Source organism: Ascaphus truei, chromosome 4, assembly GCF_040206685.1.
Source record: "Ascaphus truei isolate aAscTru1 chromosome 4, aAscTru1.hap1, whole genome shotgun sequence".
NCBI classification, from domain to species: domain Eukaryota; kingdom Metazoa; phylum Chordata; class Amphibia; order Anura; family Ascaphidae; genus Ascaphus; species Ascaphus truei.
In genome coordinates this window covers 391877921-391902894 of record NC_134486.1, presented here as the reverse complement: position 1 = coordinate 391902894, position 24974 = coordinate 391877921, and the positions used below count along the sequence as shown (strand labels likewise).

Below are 24974 nucleotides of genomic sequence, written 5' to 3'. Positions count from 1 at the left end.
GGACCCCTGCTGTGTTTATCCGATGGGCCATTAGTCTGTTTGCAGAAATCTCACAGAAATGTTGCAGCATTACTGGGAGATTGCCCCAGATTTTCAAAGGCAAGTGTTCAGATACTCATTGCTGCATCTGTATAAATTAAATTTTATTATCTCCAGCAGTGCTCTTCAACTAGTTCTCCTTAGAGGCCAGATCAGAATACATTTATGCGTTGAAGGGCCACGAGATTATTGCAATGTAATTTTCTATACATTTAAAAAAACTTTAACATTTGTAACATCTGTACCATACAAATTGACATTACCTTAACATACAAGTGTGTTTCAGTGCAGAATATTTAACTTTGCTTCCGAAGCAGCTACTGTAGTATGAAATGACCATTATTACTAAAGTTCTATGCTATATCAAGGATTTTCTCAGGCCGCATTTGGCACCAGTTGAAGAGCTGTGATCTTTGGTATACCAGAAATATCATTACATCAGGCTTTTTGGGGGAACACAATGATGGTATGTCCTATATGTATTTCAGTTCACATTTAACTGACAGTGGTAAACTAAACAAAGTTTCCAAATACCTAAATGAGTTGTTAAGGTTTTGCTATTTATATTTAGTATCACGCATTGAACGTCAGCCATATTTAATTTTTTTCCCTACTAAGAGTGCTCAAAAGCTTCACAATAGAAGCTGCTACACCATATTCAATTAGTTAAGCCTCACGTGCAGTACAGTTGTTACAGTAACATCTATAAACCCTTTAGGTAACCTAGGAACTCTGCTTCATAGTGAATGGTTGTTCCTATTTTACCAGAATAATGTTTACGAATGAGTTTTATTAGTGTGATAAATTGGATATTCCATTCAAGATTGTGATCTGATTGGTCTTGAACTCATATGTGCCTTGCTCCAAGACCTAACATGTCAACTCTTACAGATTTTCTGCTACTCTCACTAATTTGGAGTCAGTCTTAGTGATTTTTCGTATGAGCAGTCACATACACTTCAGTGGTGTCCCACTGAAATAGAACTTTTCCACTACAAAATTATCATATCCGAACATGATCCCATCTTCACCTTTACTGACTTTCCTTTTTTTTTTTTTATCTTACTTGCTTCTTGCAAAAATAATTGCATTACTTGACACAAGAATTGTATTCTACTACACAGAACAATGTTTTAGTAGCTATTTTGAGACTGAAGTAGTATAGATTCATCCTACTGTAGATTGTGAAACCATTAATGAACCAACTAAATAATTATAGATACATATAATAGTATGTGTGTATAGAGCTATCACAACTTAATATATATCTTCTTCTGTTTTACTAAAGTATCACAACTCATAATGAATAGTAATGGCTAGGATAAAAAAAAAATAGTCTGTGCCAGACAAGTTAAAATGTTAACTTAGACAGAGAATTGCCAGTTCCTTATGATACATTTTACCATTGTATTTCTTATTTAATTATTGCCTTTGTATTTTATCTTGTATTAGAACGTGTTCAAGAAGAAATAGAAAAAGTGATCGGAACATCACAACCTCGTTCTGAACATCGTAAAGATATGCCTTATACCAATGCAGTCATTCATGAAACACAAAGGGTTGCCAATATTGTGCCAATGAATCTCCCACGAGAAACTACTAAGGACATTGTTTTTAAGGGTTATGATCTTCCAAAGGTAATTTATGTTTCTATTACGTGAACGGGCACAGTCAAATTCTTGTAATTTATTCTCATTATAATTAGTTAAACGTTGTACTGTTAAAATAATGAAGATTTTAGGTCAATAACAAATATACAGATATAACATGTCTACTATCTATCAATATGTGTGTTTGTGTGTGTGTGTTTTATATTTAGAACGCAGCTTATTTATTTTCAGGAATATTGTTCTACATTTTGGAAAAAACACACAAATATCCCTGCCATTGTTTGACATTGCACATTTAAGGGGTAATTATTACCATTACACTTCACGGATTCCAGACGCAACGAAACTAGAACCCACAACCACTACTTTTCTAGGCTGCAGTTCTAACAGTGTGAGTTAAAAAAATCTGATGGGTAGTATTGTCACATTCTACTTTTTGAGCTGCTCACTGATCACACATTTAGCTAATCTAACTATTAGCATATCTCTAAGGTGTGCTCCACAAACATGGCTATGGTATAACACAACAGGGACAACAATAGTCACTGTACTATCTGACAAACACATACTGCTGTGGCCAAGTTTATTCGAGCATTTGCCCGTTCTTGGCCGCAGCAGTAGCCTGGCGCGCGCCCGAGAGTGACGGGCGCGCGCCGATGCAGCGGAAGAGCGCCCTCCGATCGGGGCGCTCTCCCTACCGCTGCCGGGTCCGCCGGGTCCCCCGGAACCCCCTGCCGCTGTTCCGTGATCGCGGGACACCAGGGCTCCCTCGGGGAGCCCCTGGACACGCGTGCAGGGGGCGCACGCTCCTGAAGACGCGTGCGAGGGGCGGCCACTAGCAAGCCGGGAAATCTCCCGGCTTGCGGTACCGGCCACACTCTAATAAAGTGTGTCGGTAGTGTACTGAATTGAAATACTGTATTTTAAAATAAATAAAACTCTACAAACTGCAGGAAGTGATTCTACTGGCTTCCCACAGCACACAGACTTATTGGGTTGACAAGTCTACGGCACCTTATGAGGAATGGGGTTTGGTGTAAGACCTAACAGGATCAGGACAACAACTCTAGCAGTGTGAGCTACAGTAAACCAGCTGAAGGCTAGCACCACCATCACAGTATACTTTGTTTTGATCTCTACTTCTCATTGAGTGCTCATACCGGTACAACGCACTTTACCCTCTTCTGGCATAGAGAAGCATATCTAATAAGCAGTCTTCTGCCATGAGACACCTTCTGCTGTGGGAAGAAAGTCAGCTTACAGTCCATTTATTTAATGTATTCCAGCATTGAAGGTGCCTTGTGGGAGAAAACTGATAGTAAATATGGCCCACTATCTTTATCCATTATAAGGTTAGAAGCAATAACTAAAGTCACAAACTCACTTTGTTATATTTCTTTATTTGCTGTGCTTCACCTTGTTTATATTTGTGTGTCAGAAAAATTATGTCTGGCCTCAGTAACTCATAGCCCTCAGTAAATATTAGTACTTTGTGCTTGAAGTGTTTTTTCAAGCTTACAGTACAATCAACAAAATAGATACCCCTTGGAGGTATGCTATTAATAGACAGTGTGCCCTGCTAGCCCTCAGCTGGTTTATCTCACATTGCTAGAGCTGCGGCCTAGAAAAGCAGTGATTATGGGTTCTAGTCCTTTTGGGTTGTACACTATTCCAGTCATTAGGTTGGTGCCTTTGGCTTATCAATTCTATTTAGTGGGTATGGAAATCCTTTTAAGAAGTGTGGGAAAGGACTCATTTAAAAATACTTTGCCTAGTCATTAGCATACAGTATCTCCCAGCCGGTTACCTCAGGTGTGCTTAATTTTGTCAGGGAGATCGTACTAAATTTGAATCTCTCTCTCATACAAGGACGGATATAAATGATAGTGAGGGTAATGGATTTGGTTAAAACAATCTGCAAAATTTCGGGGAATGGATTTGGACTGGACCAAGTCTATCTACTGTACACTTACTTCAGGCTGGCGTTAGTACTATCTTTCCTATATATGTAATGGGAATTTTAATTACCATTATTATATACAAAGGCTAAATAACCTACATTAAAACATAATATAGTACACATTTAAAAACTTATTAATAGCCCAAATGGTCAGCTAGTCATGGGTTTCCAGGACTATCTGACCACTAAATGTTACTAAGGGGTTAATATTACACTAAACCTACACTATCTACTCCACCATGGCTACCTTAGAGGCTAGTGAGGACTTACATGGCAATGTCTTACTAACTGCTAAGGCAACCACTGGGTTAACAGCTACCACCACCGAAGGTGCTTAATCACCCTCTCTGGGGCATATATCACATGTTATTATATCCAATGGGATTGAAGACAATCCCATTGGTTGTTGTACCATGTGATAGATTACATTAGTTCAAAAGGATGTGATGTCACTTTAAGGGATGATGTAACATCCTTTTCAACTAACATAACCTATCATAGGGTACAGCAACCAATGGAATTGTCTTCAATCCCAATGGCTCTAATACCATGTGATATAGCCTTGTGGTTTGAAGTATGTGGCGTACCTCCCTTGGAGATGACGTCACATTCTTCGCCAAAAAAAGAGGTGGGCACATGATACAGTGTCCAATCAGGTTGGAGCTATATCATCTGAACTGAAAATATGACGTCACAGGCCATATATAAGGCCTTGACGTCTCATTTTACATCAAGAAGCCGACGAGACAACATAGTGTTGTGGATTTAACATGGGGCTATGGATTAACAGATGAAGATAGAAGATTACAGAAAACAAAGAAATAATTACAGATGAAGAAAGGTGATACAAGATCAATGAGAGAAGAATTTTGTTACCTGTTCCGGATCTTCAAGGTGGATGGCGTTGGATTGACTTTGATGACGTCACGGCATGAGAGCTTCCTTATAGGCTGGGATTCGGAGGGACAACACTTCTAAAGGTAAGAAAAATATTGAATGTATGTAATGTTATTTTTACAGATTTTTTTATTGTATTTTTGTATTTTCATGTTTTTCATTGTCCATTGACTGATAATGTATTAACCTGTGCCCCTTTAGGGTACAGATCAATACAGTGATAGCCAATGCATTTTTGGCAAATGCTTGTTTTCTATGGTGTGTTATTTTTTCTTTTTCTGTTTATTGTTTGTATTAAATTGTTTGTAATACTGATGGCTTGTTAGTATTTATTTTTCTGATTGTTTAGCGGTTTAAATTAATTATTTCTTGTGTTGGCTCTTACTTTTAATTGAAGTGTTGGCTAATGGTTTAATTAATTAATTGATTTGTTGGCTAGTGGTTAAAATTCATTAATTGTTTAATTGGTTAGTGCTTTTATTTATTTACTTGGTTGGCTAGAGTATTTATTTAATTGTGGTGTTTAGGTGCTTGTGTATATGTTTTATTAATGTGTATTTTGGGGCTTCATGCTTTTTTATTAGGTTGACCATTGGCTGCTATAGTGGCTTATCATGCCCATATTATATGGTATGATGTACCACTATGCCAATCAATGGGTACAGGGTGGGTAGTGTGGTACCGGGGTGGATGTTTAGGCCTCCAGGGTGGGTAGCGGGAGAGGGTGGGTTGACCTCTTAATTACTATATTGGCTATTAACCACTAAGTTGATAAAGGGGTTAGGGGCAATTAGATTGTATTTTTTTATGATTTTTTTGCTGGCATTGGAGGACATGGACCTGGAGTATGCTGACAAGGGTGCCCTTCATGATCGCAGGGTAAGTAAATGGTTTATTTACTTTATTTATTTATGTTGGCTAGCTAATGTTTATTTATTTATTTATACAATATTTTACCAGGGGGAGGTGTATTTATTGAAATGTATTTAAAAAAAAAAATTTTGGCAACAGTATTGAAACAGCAGGGGACCAACTGAGGGCCCCCAGACACCTGCGGGGACAACCGAGGACCCCTGGACACCAATGAGTTACCACCCAAGGATCCCTAGACACCCACAGGGAACCCAGTCACCTGTGGTGACCACCCAAGGGCCCCTAGACAACTGTGGGGACCACCAAGGGACCATGTGTGGCCCCTGGACACACACAGGGACAACCTTGAGGCCCATGGACACCCGCAGGGACCACCTGAGGACTCCAGACACCCACGGCGACCACCCGGGGACCCCGCCGGCCTCTGGTATGTGGAGGCACAGGGGTTAGTGGGTTGTATATTGGTAGTTATTACATATTATAATGTTTTCATGGGGCAGATGGCGTGAATGAAGGGACAAGTACCTGCTTCACTGACCCCTTTTGCCCCAATAAACATGCTATTTTGCCTTAACCCCTTCATTGACTTAGCGACAATCAGCTAAGTTAATGAAGCTGCTTGAATGTAATTTTTATTAATTTTGTGCAGGAGCAGGGGGTCTCCTGAGATGAATTGCATTGATTTCAGCCTCAGGCCCAGATATGGGGTTTCGGTATCTCCTTAATAAATTAGATCCCCTGGTCACGTGACACAGATGTTTTAAAAATGGCGGCGATTTTGGCACCCGATGCCCCATATCAAGGCCTGTAACTCGGGAAGCAGGGGGTCGCTGAGGCTGAAATCAAAGCGCTTCAGCTCAGGAGACCCCCTGCTCCTGCAAAGTATTAATAAAAATGTAAATGGAGATTGGTAGGGAAAAAAAGCACTGCTTGCATCAAAGGTTGAAAAAATAGAGTCAAGTAGAGTGCGTACCCATAAAAATTAACAATTTATTTGGATCCTCTTTAAAAAAGCTGGATAATTGGGAAAGCAAACCGCTACCAACTCGTTTCGAGCGTAAGCTCTTTATCAAGGTCACCTCTGGTGCAAGTAGTGCTTTTTTTCCCTACCAATCTCCATTTGTATGCTGTTGAAAACGGAGGCACACCTATACCCCAGGACGGAAGAATATACCCTTATGTAAAGTACCAACAATCGTGAGTTAAATACTCTCTTCTTTCACACAATTTAATAAACATCATCTTCGATGTATATATGTCTGGACACAAGTGTGTGATGATTCTTACTGCAGTGTTTATGGAATCTCTACCAGCTATTCAAAATATTATAGAACTGTGTTGATAATAACTGTTTAGGGAGTTGGTATATCAAATTGGATACTTGAAGGGTATTTCACCAAAGGATTATCTCTGTATAAAAACATGCTTATGTAATCTATAGTGCCTGCATTTTCAGAGCACCACACAGCTTTCTCTAATATTTTAATAAAAAATGAATTTAAGCAGCTTCATTACCATAGCAGATAGCTAATTATGTAAAATGATGTAAAAAATAACTAATTTGTTTACATTTTAAATTTGGGTTTTAATACTAGTTTAATACTAGTAATTTGGGCTCTGCGGAGCAGAACCATGTTGATTTGAAGTACGAGGACCCCCTGCTTCCCGAGATACAGGCCCCATTATTGGGTGCCAGTATCTCCTATGCATTTAAATGTCCCGTGTCACGTGACCGTGGGAAACAAATGCATAGGAGATACCGGCACCCCATAACGGGGCCTTTTTCTCAGGAAGCAGGGGTTCCCCGGACCTTAAATCAATGTGATTCTGCTCCGGAGACCCTCTGCTACAATACCCGAGTATTAAATTGTATATTAAAAATAGTTGATCTCTGGTGAGATTTGCGCAGGGACGCACCCTGCAGCAGAAAAAAATCAGCAGGTGAGCCCTTTTCAGAGAGTCGATCAGCCCATCGCCGGCTACTCGCCAGTTGAGCAAATGTTGCTATCACCGGTATTCTGGGCTTTCTGCATACCATGATAATAGGAAAAAACCTGGCGCTTACCTTAAGCTTAATATATGAGGTGTGCTTACAATGTGGCAGTAAGTTAGACCACGGCTCTATGACAGATGCTTTGAGCCAGCATGGAGTTCCCCTCTGCTGCAACCCCAGGGAAGGGTTAATCCGGAACCCTTTTAAAGATATAGAGACATACAAGCAATGGGGGAGCGTGGGATTAGAAAAACATTTGACAATAAAAAACAATAAAATACAATAAAATTAATGTGGTTACAACAATATTGCTGGGGGTTGGTGAAAATATTAAATACACTTACACGGCCATGTGCAAGCGGACACGGTAATGTGGTTTCTTTAAGCAATTCCAGTCACTCCCAACAACAGGTAATGGTGGTTTAGAGGGTTTGGAAATAAATATATAAATATATCTGTACTCACACGGCCATGTGTGAGTCCTTGCAGGAAATTGGTAACTTTGGGGTTAAATTAACCCATCTGCATCTCCCCCCAGTGTAGACTCTTCTTTGTTTGCAACCAACGTGGGATTCTAACTCCAGTATACATACATAGTGGTTGGACCCCTGGCCTCCTCGTGCAGTCCAGGATACAGTTTAAGCAGCCGTTATTGCCAATCACGCGTCCGTGATGCAGGAGGAAAAAAAAAAAAAAACCTTTTTTTCCTTATCTGCAATGGCTGCCTGGTTGATCCGGCTACGGGAGCCACGTTGGGCCAAATTCAGCAGGAACTTTAGAGCTACGCGTTTCGTCGAATCATCGACTTCCTCAGGCTCATATTGATCATACGGATCAACCAGGCAGCCATTGCAGATAAGGAGAAAAAGTTTTTTTTTTTTTTTCCTCCTGCATCACGGACGCGTGATTGGCAATAACGGCTGCTTAAACTGTATCCTGGACTGCACGAGGAGGCCAGGGGTCCAACCACTATGTATGTATACTGGAGTTAGAATCCCACGTTGGTTGCAAACAAAGAAGAGTCTACACTGGGGGGAGATGCAGATGGGTTAATTTAACCCCAAAGTTACCAATTTCCTGCAAGGACTCACACATGGCCGTGTGAGTACAGATATATTTATATATTTATTTCCAAACCCTCTAAACCACCATTACCTGTTGTTGGGAGTGACTGGAATTGCTTAAAGAAACCACATTACCGTGTCCGCTTGCACATGGCCGTGTAAGTGTATTTAATATTTTCACCAACCCCCAGCAATATTGTTGTAACCACATTAATTTTATTGTATTTTATTGTTTTTTATTGTCAAATGTTTTTCTAATCCCACGCTCCCCCATTGCTTGTATGTCTGCATACCATGATAGCAACACTGTAAAAAATGGCAATTTACTGTAATAAGAACAGTGATTTTTTTTTATCTGTGCTTAGTTCATAGGCCTCATAATGTTTTTACCCACTTGTCCGCACACGCATAATATACATTTTCTTTAATGTGTCCATTCCACATCTATTGTGTGTCTACATACTGCTCAACCTTTTTATAGCGCGATACGCTACAACATGGATCCGCTTATAACGCTGTGTGAGCGTTGCGCCCATTTTTAAAAATTTGAAAAGTTTTTTTTTGTTGCAAACTTTATGCTTTGTGGATGCAACAAACATCCAACACCATCCTCAGGTAGGTGTGACTGCCATGTGGTGGGTGGAAAGAGTGAAGTACCCCAACTAATATAAGGAAATTATGCAGTGTGTTCACGCAGACCTGCTCACTTGTAAGTACAAAAATGAACCAGCACTGTACACATGCCTGTGCCAGTGTCTGCCCTAGGCTCACATAAACATGGATACATGATATGGGGTCTGTCAACAGATGCCTGCTCAGAACCAGACAGTTACAGTCAGGGCGTTATTTCCAAGGATGTGCTACCAGGCTGTGTCTTGCCCCATGCCAAAGGCCAACAGAGGTTACTGATTATAAAAGGTTCGATCAGGGAGTTAGTATATCTGTAATTTCAACTATATGCAGCAATGTGTATACTTTCAGAACAAACAGTATTTGAGCTCGTTATGATCCATGGCAATAAATGCTGCTGCTGTGAACGCTGTTCTTTGCCCTAACTGCATGGGACTGCCAAGGACCCCTGCTGTGTTAATCCGATGGGCCATTAGTCTTTCTGCAGAAATGTCACTGAAATGTGCAGCATGAACCCAGCATGTACCTGAGTCATGTTGGTGATTGCCCCAGATAAGTTTTAGCATACTCGTCAGTGCACCTGTACATACACACATACACACACATACATACACACACATACACACACAAACACAAACACAAACACACACACACATACACACACTGTCTCTTTAAGGGACAGCTCTCGCCCTCGCGCTGATCTGTCAGCCAGAAGCTGACAGAAGCAGGAGATGAGAGCTGAGAGCAGCTGCTGCAGATGCCGGGTAAGTGCTACGTGGGGGTGCCGCTGCGATGCCGGGTAAGTGCTACGTAGGGGTGCCGCTGCGACGCCAGGTGGACGTTGGAACCCTGATCGCGGTGGCCATTTTTCCCCACGATCCCGGTTATAACGCGCTCGAATTATGTGTACCCCAAGGACCGCGTTATAATGGGTTCTGCAGTACTGTACTATATTTAGCTGTGTTTTATCTATATTATATTCTCATATTTCACTTATAGTAAAAACTAATTTGATACCATGTTTATTTGTTTCTTTAATAGGAGTGCTTGATACCCCATTTGTATATATTTCTAATGTTACTGTTTTTGTTTAGGGAACTTATATTGTCCCATTGCTTGAATCGGTTTTGTATGACAAAACTCAGTTTGCGAAACCAGATGAGTTCTATCCAGATCATTTCCTTGACTCAGATGGAAGATTTGTGATGAATGTGGCTTTTATGCCTTTCTCTGCAGGTATTTTTTTAACATATTATTTAAGTGACTAGTTAGGTATGTCATGTTATTCTATATTTTCAGAAATGGATGATATAGAAGAAAATGTCTCAACAATTATGTTGCATGGCAGTCTGTTTAATGGACCTAATACAGTTTGTAAATGATGCTGATAGAAAACTCAGGGAGCACACGCCATCGGTAGGTACATAAAAGAGAAAACATAGTATAGTGCAATCCTGTCTAGGCACAGTGATAGGGGGGTGGATTACACTCTCCAAAAAAAACACTCATAGGGTAGCAGTGGGATACAAGCCTTGAGTCCCAGACTAGGGGATGGTGTCTTGATTGGAATAGACTTAATACCCTCCTCTGGTAGCTTGCTAGTATTACTCCAGCAGATTCTACCCCATAGTATAAACAGAGACAAGAACAAGATAGTGTAGACGGTACAACATGTATTGATGCACAAAAGAAATTCTAAAATGCACACTCAAATGTTAACCTCAACAACCAGACAATGTACCGAAAGTGATGGGTTCTCTCGTTAGTTGGGGTGAAATGCTAGACACACTGTGTCGGTAGCAGCCTTCTCAGCGGGGGCTATTGCGCACACAGACCCCGTCTTATTTGCGTCTTTCCGCTGCTTACTTCCTCGTGTCAGCTATGCATTTCAGCTGGCGTCCCAGCGTGATGACTTCACCCTCTAGGTCGTGATCCCAGAATCACCAACTCTATGAGGTTCATGATAATGCTTCTTCATGAGTTGTTGCTTTCACAGTTTGTAAATACAGTACAAGGTTCAATAATTCCTTCTTAATTTTTTTATTTTATTTTTTATTAGTCAATTACAGTACATGTACAGAACCCTGCTTCAAATCATATAGGCATGTTGATGATACCAAGTCTTCTGCTTGGTCTGAGCCTCCCTGAGCTTGTCCTGTGCCAACCCCATAAGCATTTCTAACCGGTCTCTGAGATTTACCACATACTGAAACACAGGTACATTCATATTGGTAGTCTCTCCTTCCAATCCCTCATGGAATAAGTCGAGGTCCCAGGACCCTGCGACCATATAGCAGCTTGAAGAGAGAGAACCCGTTAGATTATTGCGGTACCACGTGATAGGCAAAGAGTAAGTGCTGCAAATGAATTCCAATACTTTTCTTCAGCCTCTATAAACGCTCGAAGCATCTGCTTCAGGGTTCCATTGAACCTCTCACATAACCCGTTTGTCTGGGGGTGGTAAGGGGTCATGCGGTGGTGCTTCAACACGCACGCATCCCACAGACTGTAACAATTCACTCATGAATTGTGACCTTTGATCGGTTAGAATTTCACTAGGGAAACCTACTCTAGTGAAGACGACTATCAATGCCTTTGCTACTTCCCTAGCATCGATGGTGGAAAGGGCTACAGCCTCAAGGTACCTGGTAGAAAAATCCACCACCGTGAGAATGTAGCACTTGCCAGACCAACTGGGGATCATGAGGGGCCCCACTATGTCCATAGCTACCCTCTTGAAAGGTTCCCCTATTACTGGTAGTGGGTTCAGGGGTGTCTCACATGATCACCCGCCTTACACACTCGCTGTCAGGCATCACAGGTGTGGCAGAATTCAGTCACTGCCCCCGATGCCCCAGGACAGTAGTAATGCTGCAACAGCTGGGCTCTCATCCAAGTGACCACCTGATGCCTGCCAGTGGTATGGAGTAGGCTATCTGCAACAGTGGCTGCCTATACTCCCTTAGTACCTCAAAATGTCTTCTACCAGTCCAAACCCTATCTAGCCCGGTAGAACCCTGCTCTCTATACAAGAGCCCATGGTGCCATAAGTACTGATCTGACCCACTGTCGAGGCAGACTCGAATGCCTGGAGTCTTGTGTCCTCTAAGCTGGGATCAGAACTCACGCATTCCTAAACTGTGTCCCTAATTCTGGACACCCACCCTTTGTCTGTAAGTCAGGGAAAACGGGAACATGTATGTAACGGGAATGTAAGTCAGCACACTGTCGTGACTCAGTCTGGCTTACCTGCCTTTTCTCCTCTGAGATCCCTGGAACTGCTGGTCCCAAATGCAGGCGGACAGAGACATCCTCAGGTGAAACTCCTGAGCTCTTACTCCTGGTAATCGCTGCAACTGGAGCCAGTTCTGCTGTAAACACGTATGTAACATGCCCCAGGTCAATGCCAAGGAAGACCTCAGCATCTAACCATGGCAATACCACCTCATGCCACATTTGGCACCCCAATCAAGGAATACCCGGGCAACTTGAATGGACCGCAGTCCACCATCGGCATGGTTACTTGCATCCCTGTGTCCGGGAGCAAATCCTCTGGCCAGACCATATCAGGTTGGACCAGGGTAACTGTTTCACCGGAGTCGATCAATCCAGATGCTTGGCGATCCCCGATGGTCGCTGTGTGCAAATGCTTTTGCCGAACATCGTTGGATTGCAGCCTGACCAGCGCAATAGGATGTCCCCTGTCTGCTGATGTTCCATGGGCTGTATGTGCAGGATTTTCCATCGGTTCCTCTCGCTGGACTAGCTGAAGTACCTGGCTCCTCTTTGTGCACAGTTGGAGAACGTTGCCCCTGATGGGTTCCACCTAACCTTGGAAAGTCCGGACATTCTGGCTCGATGTGCCCAGTTTTATTGCACTGTTAGCACCTCCTCTCATTCTTGAATTCTGAAGCTTTGGGTGCACTTCCATTGGATGCAGCCTTGCTCTTCCACTGAGGCGTGCTTTTGTCTCCCTTTGCCGGAGTGGCTGTGTCCTGGGTAGCCCCTTTTGTGCGCATCACCACCTGACTGGTGACAAACTCGTCAGCTTGTTTAACAGCTTCCATATAGGTCCTTGGTTTACGGTCAAAGACCCACTCCCTCACATCCAAGGGACAATGCTGCAGTTGCTGTTCTTGAAACACCAAGTCCAGTAACACGTGGTACTTTGTAGCACCATAGCCCTCCACCAACTGTGTCCCCTGCAGCACCATGCGGGACGCAAACTGCATGTAGGATTCCCGGTGGCATCTCTCCACCATCCTAAATATTCCCCGGTAAGCTTCTGGGGTGAGGGCATACTGGGTGAGCAACATGGCTATTATGTGTCGATAGCCATGTTTATTTCTCAGTGGGAATAGCCTGGAGAGTCTCCTTGGCCATGCCGGACAATAAGAGTTTAAAGCGCAAATCCCAGTCTTTTTCTGGCACCCTGTACCGGTGACATTGGGTCTCAAAGTTCTTTAGAAACCCATCGATCTTGTCCGTGCCATCAACAAATTTGCCAAAGCTGTGGTGGTTCACTTGGGGGGTGGCATTAACAAGGTGGGAGTGCGGGGCATCTGTCCCTTTGGCAGCTGTATGTAGCCGGACGAACCCTTTCCAGGTGTGAAAGTCCGTTAGCCACCGGGACTACCACGGCTGCACTTTCTAGGAACCGGTCCCCCAACTATGTCCATGTTTATGCCTGCTCCTTCTCCCTGTCCTTCTTCCACCACCGGGGCTGGAATAACCTCCGGCGCCCAGGTTTGCCTTGTGACCACTGCAACTGCAGCTGATGGTATGTCCCCATCTTGTGAAGCAATGCTTGCTTAGTGAGCTTCTAAGTCCTCCTCAAGCTGTGTCTTTGATCGACCGTCTGTCGGTAAACAGTAGCTCTCACACCGGGCAACAATCCTGGCTCCGTCCCATGACTAGGACCGACCTGACCGCTTGTCCATGTTTGCCTGGTGGCACTAAGCTACGTGACAAATGCGAACCTGTGTTTTCTCTGCCTTGTAAAACGTGTGTACATTACCTTTGGTTTTGAGAGCTTGCAATTTATGAGTTTCTCTCTATGTTGTAAGACCCCGCAGGATTTTAAAATATAGGCTCAATGATCCCACCGCTACCACCAGTATATAATCCTGTCACGGGAGACCAGGAATTTACAACTTTATCCCGAGATCTGATCACTGAGCAAAACCAAAAAGTAAAACAAATAGCGATTTATTCCTTAGAAACAGACGTACACAGAGTGGATTACAATTATACAGAGGAAAACACACTAACTGGAGGTCTGGGCTATAAAACTAACCTTTCCTAGTTCAAATAGCACAGAAAACAAAGTCTTTACAAAGTTCTTTAGATGACCGGGACTACGCCTGAAAAGTCCTGGAACTGAAATCGGCATGCAGTTCCTGATGCCACCACTCGACCGGGAGCGAGTGCCAAACATCCTGTTAGTCTTTTTGCTTGTACCGTAGTTCCAGCTATGACCGCTACATTCTTGTTTCAGAACTTGGCCCAGAAAAATGCCTTGAAATTTCTGAAGCCGGTTCGCGTCTATTTCTCACAGAGCATCTTTTGGTCATTTCATATTTACCAATCCTGTCTTGGTGCGAAGAATCTCCTGAGCTGATTGGCTGCTAGGTTTTTTATAGGATTTCAGTCCCATTCACAGAATACCTCAACCAATCAGAACGTGGGAATATTTTCACCAGCCTATCAGCAATTTGCCGGGACTCTGATGCTGGGTGGGCACGGATTTCAATTCTGCAAAAGGCTTGCGCCAGCTTGGCACCTCTGCCACTTAGCATTTTGAACCCCCCGCTGGGCCAGCTCCTCAGAGTCTGGGGACAGGAAAATGGTTGCCTGGTAGCCCTTATTCATGCCAGGACGTGGATACTCAAGCCTAACTCCTTTACTCCGCCAACCCTCACGGTCACAGATGTGCTGTCACCAAATGTTCTGAGAAGAAAATTACTTGTTCAAGAGACTGATTCGGATTGTGGATCTCAGCCATGAGTGCACACACGAATAACACCAACACAAGTTGTTATGAATAAATATAATTTATTGGCTACTTGGTTTCGGCATTCTATGGCACTCAGCGCTATGTACATTAATGGCGCTATATAAATAAAGACATACAATACAATACTCAGGATACCGCTCATGATGTCATGAACTGCCTGGTCAATAGTTGCTATTCTGTGATCAATTTGTACTGCTCGCAATCCTGACTATACTATCATCTTTGCTACAGCTGAGAGTCAGGCACATTTCTGTGCTGTACAAATGTATCACATAACACATCCAGGCATTCAGCCAACATCCCAGTAAGGAATGTGAGGGAGTCCAGCTACATCTCACACTTTCTCATAACAATTATTCTAACTGTTATTTTCCATCAGTATCTTGTTCACACCAAAATTACTACATTTAAGCATGTCTGTAAGAGACAACAGTTAACTAATCATGCACAAAGGCCATCAGAAACACAAGAAACTCCATTCTCATTACACCAGGCAATCCAGGTACAAACCAGACTCCCAGCAGCGTAGGTTCAGGCCTCCTGTGAGCCACAGGCAAAGCACCACACACTCAGTAACTGCCACATCTCCCATAGTGTGGGGGAAACTGCACAACAAGTGTATATGGTGTGATGCCTGTCAGTACCTAGACCTGCCCTGTTATGGGGCAGGGTTACAAGCCCTTCCCCCGGGTATAAAAGCTGACACTCTACCAAACTGAGGAGGTGGATGATGAGACACTGTGATGCCCTTTTCCCTGCAAGAGGGTCAAGGAGATTAGGAGGGGCTCTGGGGGACTCAAGCACCTGGGGTCTGATCCAGGGCTGGAGGATAAACATGCTTTTATGGAATAAAGCTACTTTTGGACCCACTATGATGCATGATTATTGGAAAGGAGTATTGCCTGTGGTGACCATCCTGCATCCTGCAGGATCCCATGAGATGGAGGTGCTGCACAGTAGAACCAAGATAAAACCAAGATAAAGCCTGCCCTGTTTATGTCCCCAAACTACAACTGCGGAGCCACTCAGACCTCCTGAACCAGCAGGTGAGCTACAGCACGGGACAATACCCATTTAGTGGTCAGATCTTCCGTGGCAGGGGGAAAAGGTGGTACATTTGGAGACACTGATGAGATGAACAACAGGGGCGGCAAAGAATGGCTGCGAGACCCGCTGAAGGAGAAGTGAATGGGTGCACTTCCCATATCCAGGTCAGAGTGTTCCCAGTCGGTTGCTAACGGGGCACCACCGGATGGAACCCGTACACGACGCAACCCTACCCGCTGCTGTATGAAAGGTGCCTGAATTGCACTGTATCAAGGCCATCATTTTACGTTGTCCAGGACGTTATTCAGATCTGAGAGATGTCTCAACCACACTGTATTAGGGCCGGGTTTCCTTACACTTCCAAAGGCGGAGATATGTCGGAACCACACAGTATAGTGTCAGGTTCCTGTAGACGGTAGGCTTTATTGGATGGTCTTGAAAGATAGCACCCCACGTTAAACATCTTTTGGGTGCCTCTAATGTTCCAGGGTTGAGAGGTGCCTGAACACCACTTTATCAACCCTTATGATGGGACTGCAGCGTGTGCTCAAATAATTTGTGATAGACCTGTGAGTGGGATTGGGTTCTCAACCGGGGACCTGGCATGAAAGATAGACCCCCCCCCCATAGTGGGACTATCCACTTGCAGTTGGGGAGGAAGAAAGTGCCTGTGGGGCATGCCAGCCGGCGTGGGTGCTTGAGACACAGTTCCCCCCCCCCTACCCAAGATGGAGCTAGAGGAGGAGAGTTCAGGGTCCCTGAGGAGGATCCTGGCATCTGACCATGGTTCCTGCCAACAACAAGAGGTACCGCGTGGTGAGTTGCAAGATGCAAGCTCACTGTTGCTAAATATCTGGGATTGAGGCCAATGTCCCAAAGATGATCAGGTGTTGAACAGGTCAAATGTGTGTCATCAACATAGAGGTGAGATTTGAACACAAGAGATGTGATATGGTCACCTAGAGAGCATTTAAAGAGAAAAGAGAACAGAGGACAGACCCCGGTGTACACCCACAGACAGTTAAACAGAGGAGGAGAAGGTGCAAGCAAACAAGACATTGAAAGTACGATGGGAGAGGTAAGAGGCGATCCAGGATAGAGCTGTGTTACACATACTAAGAGTAAAGAGACTGTAAATGAGAAGATGGTGGTCCACAATATCAAAGGCTGCAGAGAGATCACGTATTATAAGCACAATGTAATAACCTTGATCTTTGAAAGCATGGAGGTCATCAGTTATTTTGGTGAGTGCATTTTTGATAGTGAGTAGTGCAGAAGCCAAATTATAGAGGATCTAGGAGAGAATAGGAGGTAAGAAAATGGAGAAAGATAGAGAATTCAAGGTGTTCATGTAGTTTAGAGGCAAAAGCGAGGAAGGAGACAGTGTGATACTATAGTTAGAGAGACAGGTAGGGTCAAGCTTTCTACTGGTAAGTAAATATATGTTGCATGCTTGAAGGTGGTGGGAATGGTACCAGAGTTGAGTGTGGAGTTGAATATATGCGAATATAGTGATTAGAGTGGTAGAAAAAGGTATGAGGAGATGGGAGGAAATGAGGGCAAGTGGTAAAGAGAGAGGAAGAGATCAGAAGCAATATTTTATCCTCTGTGAAAGGGGAAATAGAGTCAAGGAAAAAAGTAGAAGAGTTAAGAATAGGATCTGTAGAATATGAGGAGGATCCAGAGGGGATGCCGTTTTGAATATAATCCACCTGTGTCTTGAAGTCAGCAACATCCTGAGGTGAAATAGAGGAAGAAAACCAGGTAACAGGCAATGGTCTGAGTAGAGAGTTAAAGACAGAGAAGAGACTTGTGTCTGTGTTGTTTATTGAAGTAAAGTTGGTTTGTTTAATATGCAAAGGTTAATAAGTGCTGATAGAGTGAATTGATATAACAAGTTGTAGATAAGTTGTAAATATATTAATAACTCTTGAATGGATAAATCAGTTAGCGCTCTTGCCTTATGAAACAGAATAAATAAACTGTTATAGGCGAATAAAACACATTAAAATACCATGTGTATGTGTACAAAGTCCAGTCCAATTCATAAATGGGTAGTGCAGCTCCTTCAAGTTGGATCCAACCCTCGGCTCCAAAGAAAACTACAGAAAATACAAAGAAAAAAAGGGCACAAGACCCATAATGCAGTATGCCAAGTTTTAATGCTAAAAGATAACGGTTAAAAACACTTACAAACATAAGTAGATAAGAGGCACATCTGTGGTAGTTGATCCGTGGTGTAAGCATACACCGGAATAGCCAAAGTGTCCCCGTCTCCTGCCTGCCTGGATGAAGCTTTAGTCTCAGACACCCTCCTCTGGTGTTCGGCATTGCTCCGCTTCCGCGTCACGTGCGTGACGTGCGTGATGTCACCTCGTTCGCGTCCTCACGTTGTTACTCAAGGGGTTGGGCTTGGGATGGTGCGCCTTCGCTTGCAGTCTGACACGGACTATGGAACCTCCGGTGCTGCACAAATTTCAGCAGCCTTGGTAAATACAGCCCTACGCGTTTTGAGAAACACTTTCTCTTTGTCAGGGACTTTGTATCTACAACGCTGCTGGACTATCTATTTATTATCAATCACGAGAGTCCCCAACCAATGGGGACATTTCTCCAATAATTCTATCATAGCTGTTGTATACAAATAGAGCTTAATGTGCTAGTACAAACAGTAGATGGCACTATACTAGTTTAATATTAATGCTGCTTGCAGGAATTAAGGAGCTATATAAACCCATAATGTTTAGGAGTGATTTATGATGGTATGTGAAAAAACATCCAATTGATGAATGATTGTTACACATACCTTGATGGGATTAAAAACTATTAATGCTCTTGTTGATTATTTCTAAATAAATTTGGCAATCCCTAATGACAATTAAAATAGATTGATGCATTCTTTAAAATTGAAAATAAAATTAATTAATAGTAGAAAAATTACTGATACCATTGGATCCAACAGCTATATAAAAAACACTCTAATAACATAACACACATTAGGCAGAATTGACATCATTAAGAATCATAATAAAAATCCTATAAAAAACTTATAAAAAAGCTGCTAGATCAATGTCCTCATTAAGGCCATTGGGCGACATTGTACCCAGCTGGTGTATCCAGTAGGTTTCCCTTTGTCTAAGTATCATTAAACTATCACCACCATACTCCCTATTTTTAACATGTTCAATACCTATAATCCTTACCTCCTTGGGGTCTTTATTGTGTCTAATATTAAAATGCCTAGAAACACTGTGGGTCATCACTCCTTTCTGTATATTCCCACGGTGTTCCAAGAAACGTTGTTTTAAACTCCTTTTAGTCATGCCTACATATTGAAGGTCACACTCACATTCTAAAAGGTATACTACATAAGTAGTTTTACAGTTAATCATACTTTTAATATTATATGTAAATGTTGTATCCCTAGCCTTAAATGATGTAGCACCACTTGAAATATGACTACACATAATACATCTACCTCCACACTGAAACTTCCCTATAACCGGTCTATTTGCCTGATTAATATTGCCATCTTGACAATTTTTAGAAATTTTTGATGGTGCCAATTCGTTTTGAAGTGTTTTGGCACGTCTATATATTACCTTCGTCCTATCAGTGAGTATGGGTGCCAATACAGGATCACATTGTAGGATATTCCAAAGTTTCCCTATTATTTGACTGATTTTTTTAGATGCTACATTATACTTTTCAATAAATAGCACATTATCATTATCCTTCGTATTGATGTCCCTACTTTTATCCTTTTTATTTTCCAGTGTATGATCTCTATTAGTAGCCAATGCTTTATCAAAAGCCCTATCAATATGTCTCTCTTGATGGCCTTTATTCAGTAATTTAATTTTAAGTGCTGCGGATTGTTTAATAAAATCTTCTTCCCTGCTACAGTTGCGTCTGATTCTTAAAAACTGACTATACGCTATATTTAAAATCCATCTTGGGTGATGATTGCTAGCTGCGTATAAATATTTATTAGAATCTACTTCTTTATAGTGAGTTTTAGTTGTTATTATATTTGTGTCACTGCCGGATATAACTAAATCTAAAAAGGGCTACGAGGTCCAGGACAAGAAACACCTATCAAGAGAAAGTAAAAGAGAGGATAGAAAAGGATCTAAGAAAATTGGACTTCTTCCAACCACGGAGGCCAAAAAAACCATACGAGCCACGAGAAGGGTTAAGAGAGGGGGGTCCAAGAGAAGGAAGGAGAGAGAAATATGGTACCCCTCAAAGGAAGCATTGAGAGAGGTGGGAATCTTTAACTTATCAAGTAAGAAATTAAACAATGAGCACATGAGGGTCTTGCGAAAAGGGTTATCTTTCGCACCAACCAGTAAACCCAAATTATTTGATCTTTTTATAGATCAAGAAATTCATAAGGAAAATGACTCTAAAACGACATTATTCAAAATTAAAAAGACGCAACTGTAGCAGGGAAGAAGATTTTATTAGTCAATCCACAGCACTTAAAATTAAATTACTGAATAAAGGCCATCAGGAGAGACATATTGATAGGGCATTTGATAAAGCATTGGCTACTAATAGAGCTCATACACTGGAAAATAAAAAGGATAAAAGTAGGGACATTAATACGAAGGATAATGATAATGTGCTATTTATTACAAAGTATAATGTAGCATCTAAAAAAAATTAGTCAAATAATAGGGAAACATTGTAGGATATTCCAATGTGATACTGTATTAGTACCCATACTCACTGATAGGCCAAAGGTAATATATAGACGTGCCAGAACACTTAAAAATGAATTGGCACAATCAAAAATTCCTAAAAATTGTCAAGATGGCAATTTTAATCAGGCAAATAGACCGGTTATAGGGAATTTTCAGTGTGGAGTTAGATGTATTACGTATAGTCATATTTCAAGTGGTGCTACATCATTTAAAGCTACTATAGGGATTCAACGTTTACATATAATATTAAAAGTATGATTAACTGTAAAACTACTTATGTAGTATACCTTTTAGAATGCGAGTGTGGCCTTTTAATATGTAGGCAGGACTAAAAGGAGTTTAAAACAACATTTCTTGGAACACTGTGGGAATATACAGTGTTTCTAGGCATTTTAATATTAGACACAATAAAGACCCCAAGGAGGTAAGGATTATAGGTATTGAACATATTAAAAATAGTGAGTGTGGTGGTGATAGATTAATGGTACTTAGACAAAGGGAAACCTACTGGATAACTTGCTGGGTATCCAGCTGTAACGCGTAGGGCTGTATCTACCAAGGCTGCTGAAATTTGTGCACCACTGGAGGATCCTAAATCTGTCCGTGTCAGACTGCAAGCGAAGGCGCACCAGCCCAAGCCCAACCCCCTGAGTGACGGCGTGAGGATACGAATGCGGTGACGTCATGCGCACACGTGACGCGGAAGCGGAGCAACGCTGAACACCAGAGGAGGGTGTCTGAGATTGAAGCTTCATCCAGGCAGGAGACGGGGACACTTTGGCTATTCCGGTGTATGCTTACACCACGGATCAACTACCACATATGTGTCTCTTATCTACTTACGTTTGTAAGTGTTTTTAATCGTTATCTTTTAGCATTAAAACTTGACATACTGCACTATGGGTCTTGCGCCCTTTTTTTCTTTGTATTTTTTGTTTAATATGGGACAGGGCAGAGGTGACACAGGATAGGATACATTTGAAGTGAAGAAAGTCTGCAAAAGTATGAGATCTCCTCTAGAGGCATTCATAGGAGCGAGTACAGGAGCGAAGCATGGATGTATGGCAGTTTAGCCAAGATCTAGGGTTAGAAGAGCGAGAACAGCAGAGAAAAAATCATATGAATGTAGATCAAGAGAGGAGATAGGGCTGAGTTATAGTTCATGGTCAGGTTGCCAGAGTCTGTAGCAGAGCAGAGAGAAGAGTGCAAAGTTGAGTCAAGAGCCAGTAGATTAATGGAAAGCTGGTCTCTGAAAAATTGAGGGGTAGATGGAGGTGAAGAAGAGGAGTACTGAGAGAGTAAATTATATATGGTGATGGTCAGAGGAAAGAAAGGGGGAAATGGAGAAATCATCTTTTTTGGGTGAAAACCAGATTCAGGTAGTAGTCATTTGTGTCCCAGCCAATGGGATTCAGGCGGTGAAAAGGACAGGATATCCTCCGCGTGCGGAGAGCACGTGAGTCAATCCTGAAGGAGCGAAGGAAGAAGGTAGTGTCCAGGGAGCAGTGCTTCCTGGAATAGGCCCAGATCTTTCCCCTTGGGCCCCAGCTAGACCTTTAGCTAATCTAAGTTCCGTGCTATAGGGAACCTAGATAGGGACTCTTCCCCTTTAGTACTAGTGCTATGCCATGGACTGACGGCCACATGGCGCTCTGCGGACTGGGACCAGGCCATAGTATTCCAGGATTCTTGGGTGAGACACTCCAGCTGGAGATCCCCCCATAAGTGGGATCGTTCCCCTTAGGAGAGAGGATCATTTTGTCGGAGGCCCCGCTGCGTGGGACCTACTCCAATGCACCTCTACATGGTGCACCTGGCTCCAGGCTCCCAAAGCCGGAGGCTCAGGCCTCCTGTGAGCAAACAGGTAGAGCAGCACATGTAGTCTTCCGCATATTTCCTTTAGGCATAGGGAAAGGGGGCTACACATATAGTTAGCTTAAACTCAGGGAAAATAACGTCCATTACCAATTAGGTAACATCATATTATTTGCCCTGATTTAACGGATCTTCGTGCATCTGGGCCTATGCCATTTTCTTAAGGTGTATTCCAGCATGGAAGATGTTTTATAGAGTAGCACTTAGTAAATGTGGCCCTTAATGATTGAAATACATTTGTGACACTAGAACTAAAATTAGACCAACCATTCATTATGTTTTTTTGATAAATATATTTTGCATTACTAAAGTATGTAATGTAGCATAGCACAAACAACAAACTACTATTAGTTTAGTCTTTGATAAAGCACCAGGATTGGCGTGAAACGCTTTAGTGAACGTTTTACCCTCACTATGTTTGCTGTGTGCTGAGTAAATATGTTTTACTACAGCGATTTGCAACCAGCCCTTTATTGATATCAAGTGCTTTCCACCACAATTCTTTCTGTCTTTGCTAGTTAAGTAACTCTTCACATTATTATTTCTATCTAATTATTTTTATTATTTCATTTAATATATAAGAAAAACAATTCTGCTTTGATTTGTTACAACGATGCATATGGATCAATGTCCAGCAAACTGTTCTTTGGCATATTGTATTTTTTTTTTATTTCTGCTTTTGATTGTGTGCAACTTTATTACATTTAATGAAGATCTAACTAGGGACATTTATACAACCATATATCTGAGAGAGGGGTTTGACCCAAAGATAGGGAAGGCAAAAGAACAAAGATCTAGAAATTGATATTTCACACTATAATATGAGTGTGATTTATTTCCTACAGTAGCAATGTTTTTTAATTGACAATGTCCAAATATCAATTGAATGTAAATGGGCTAACATACGTAATAAATTGATGCTAAGAGGATCTGTATTACAATGCCTTTGTTTGTGTCAGTAAAATGGCAAACTTACATTCACAAATTGTCATTGATATATTTATTACATGTATTATATTTGCCAGTTTCTCATGTCTTACCACTTCCAATTTCTTCCAGGTCGGAGAGTTTGCATGGGTGAAACACTTGCAAAAATGGAGCTATTCATGTTTTTCACCAGCCTCATGCAAAAGTTCAACTTCCATCCTTCTCCTGGTGTGACCGATTTCAAAGTCAAACCTTCAATAGGTCTTACAGTTGCTCCAGTTTCTCAAAACGTCTGTGCTGTTCCACGCTCTTAAGGAAATACTTGCAAATAAAAAAAATGAATCACAATGGCTGTAGATACTGTAGCACTCAAAAGAAGAAAACTAAATATTGTTTTAGTAATGGACTGAATAATGTTAAAATAAAATCAACTTTTTAAATGATCTGGCTTATGACAAAGTTTTTATAATAATTCATTTGGCATTGCTCTCTATTACGAGATAGATCCAGGGTTTGAAGGGAGCGGAATTTCAGGAACCCCCCAAAATCGAAAAGATAAAATGATGGTGCAGTAGAATCACAGATAACTGGTATAACAAGACTTGGCTCGTATAAAATGCCTACTTACAAACAGTAAGTGGAGAATCAGCATGTAACGGGGAACAGAATATGCAGGAACCCAGGAGGGCTCTTTCTCACGGTATGGCTCAGGAGAAAACACAATGGAGAGAGACCATAGTGCAGACCAATAAAAATTTATCACAATAAAAGCTGAATGAAATGTACTCACAATGTGTACAAAAGTTATAGGCACATAATAGTAGAGCAATGAGTCTCACGCCAGGGAGGTGGTATCGAAGCCGTCTCCCTTCGATACTTCCGCAGCTGGATGGTGTCGATGGTGTCTGACATCACATCCGTCGATGGTCTGACAGCTTCCGGTTGGCGCAGGAAGGGGAGTAGGTGCGCGGCAGGGCGGTCCCCTCTCTTCTGGAATGGTGCTTACTGCGTAAGATGTGGGGGCTCAACGCGTTTCACGGAACTGCTGATGAAGCTGACGTTAGTTCAGTGAAACGCTTTTAGCCTCCACATCCTACGCAGTGAGCACCATTCCAGAAGAGAGGGGACTGCCCTGCCGCAAACCTACTCCCCTTCCCGTGCCAACCGGAAGCTGTCAGACACCATCGACGCCATCCAGCTGCGGAAGTATCGAAGGGAGACGGCTTGGATACCACCTCCCTGGTGTGAGACTCATTGCTCTTATATGTGCATATAACTTTTGTACACATTGTGAGTACATTTCATTCAGCTTTTATTGTGATACATTTTTATTG

The 24974-nt window shown here is 42.2% G+C and overlaps 1 protein-coding gene across 2 annotated transcripts in view; it reads left to right on the top strand.

Moving 5' to 3' along the window:
* Positions 1–24083, top strand: part of LOC142493882 (cytochrome P450 2K4-like) — a 66466-nt gene extending 42383 nt beyond the window's left edge. Inside the window, exons 7-9 of one of the 2 annotated variants that reach the window (XM_075598577.1) lie at positions 1492–1676; positions 10161–10302; positions 23773–24083. In XM_075598577.1, the coding sequence (XP_075454692.1) occupies positions 1492–1676; positions 10161–10302; positions 23773–23954 (509 nt within the window). In that variant the 3' untranslated portion in view covers positions 23955–24083. The remainder of the gene's footprint in view (positions 1–1491; positions 1677–10160; positions 10303–23772) is intronic. The other variant, XM_075598578.1, reaches the window with a different exon arrangement.
* Positions 24084–24974: the final 891 nt, after the last annotated feature.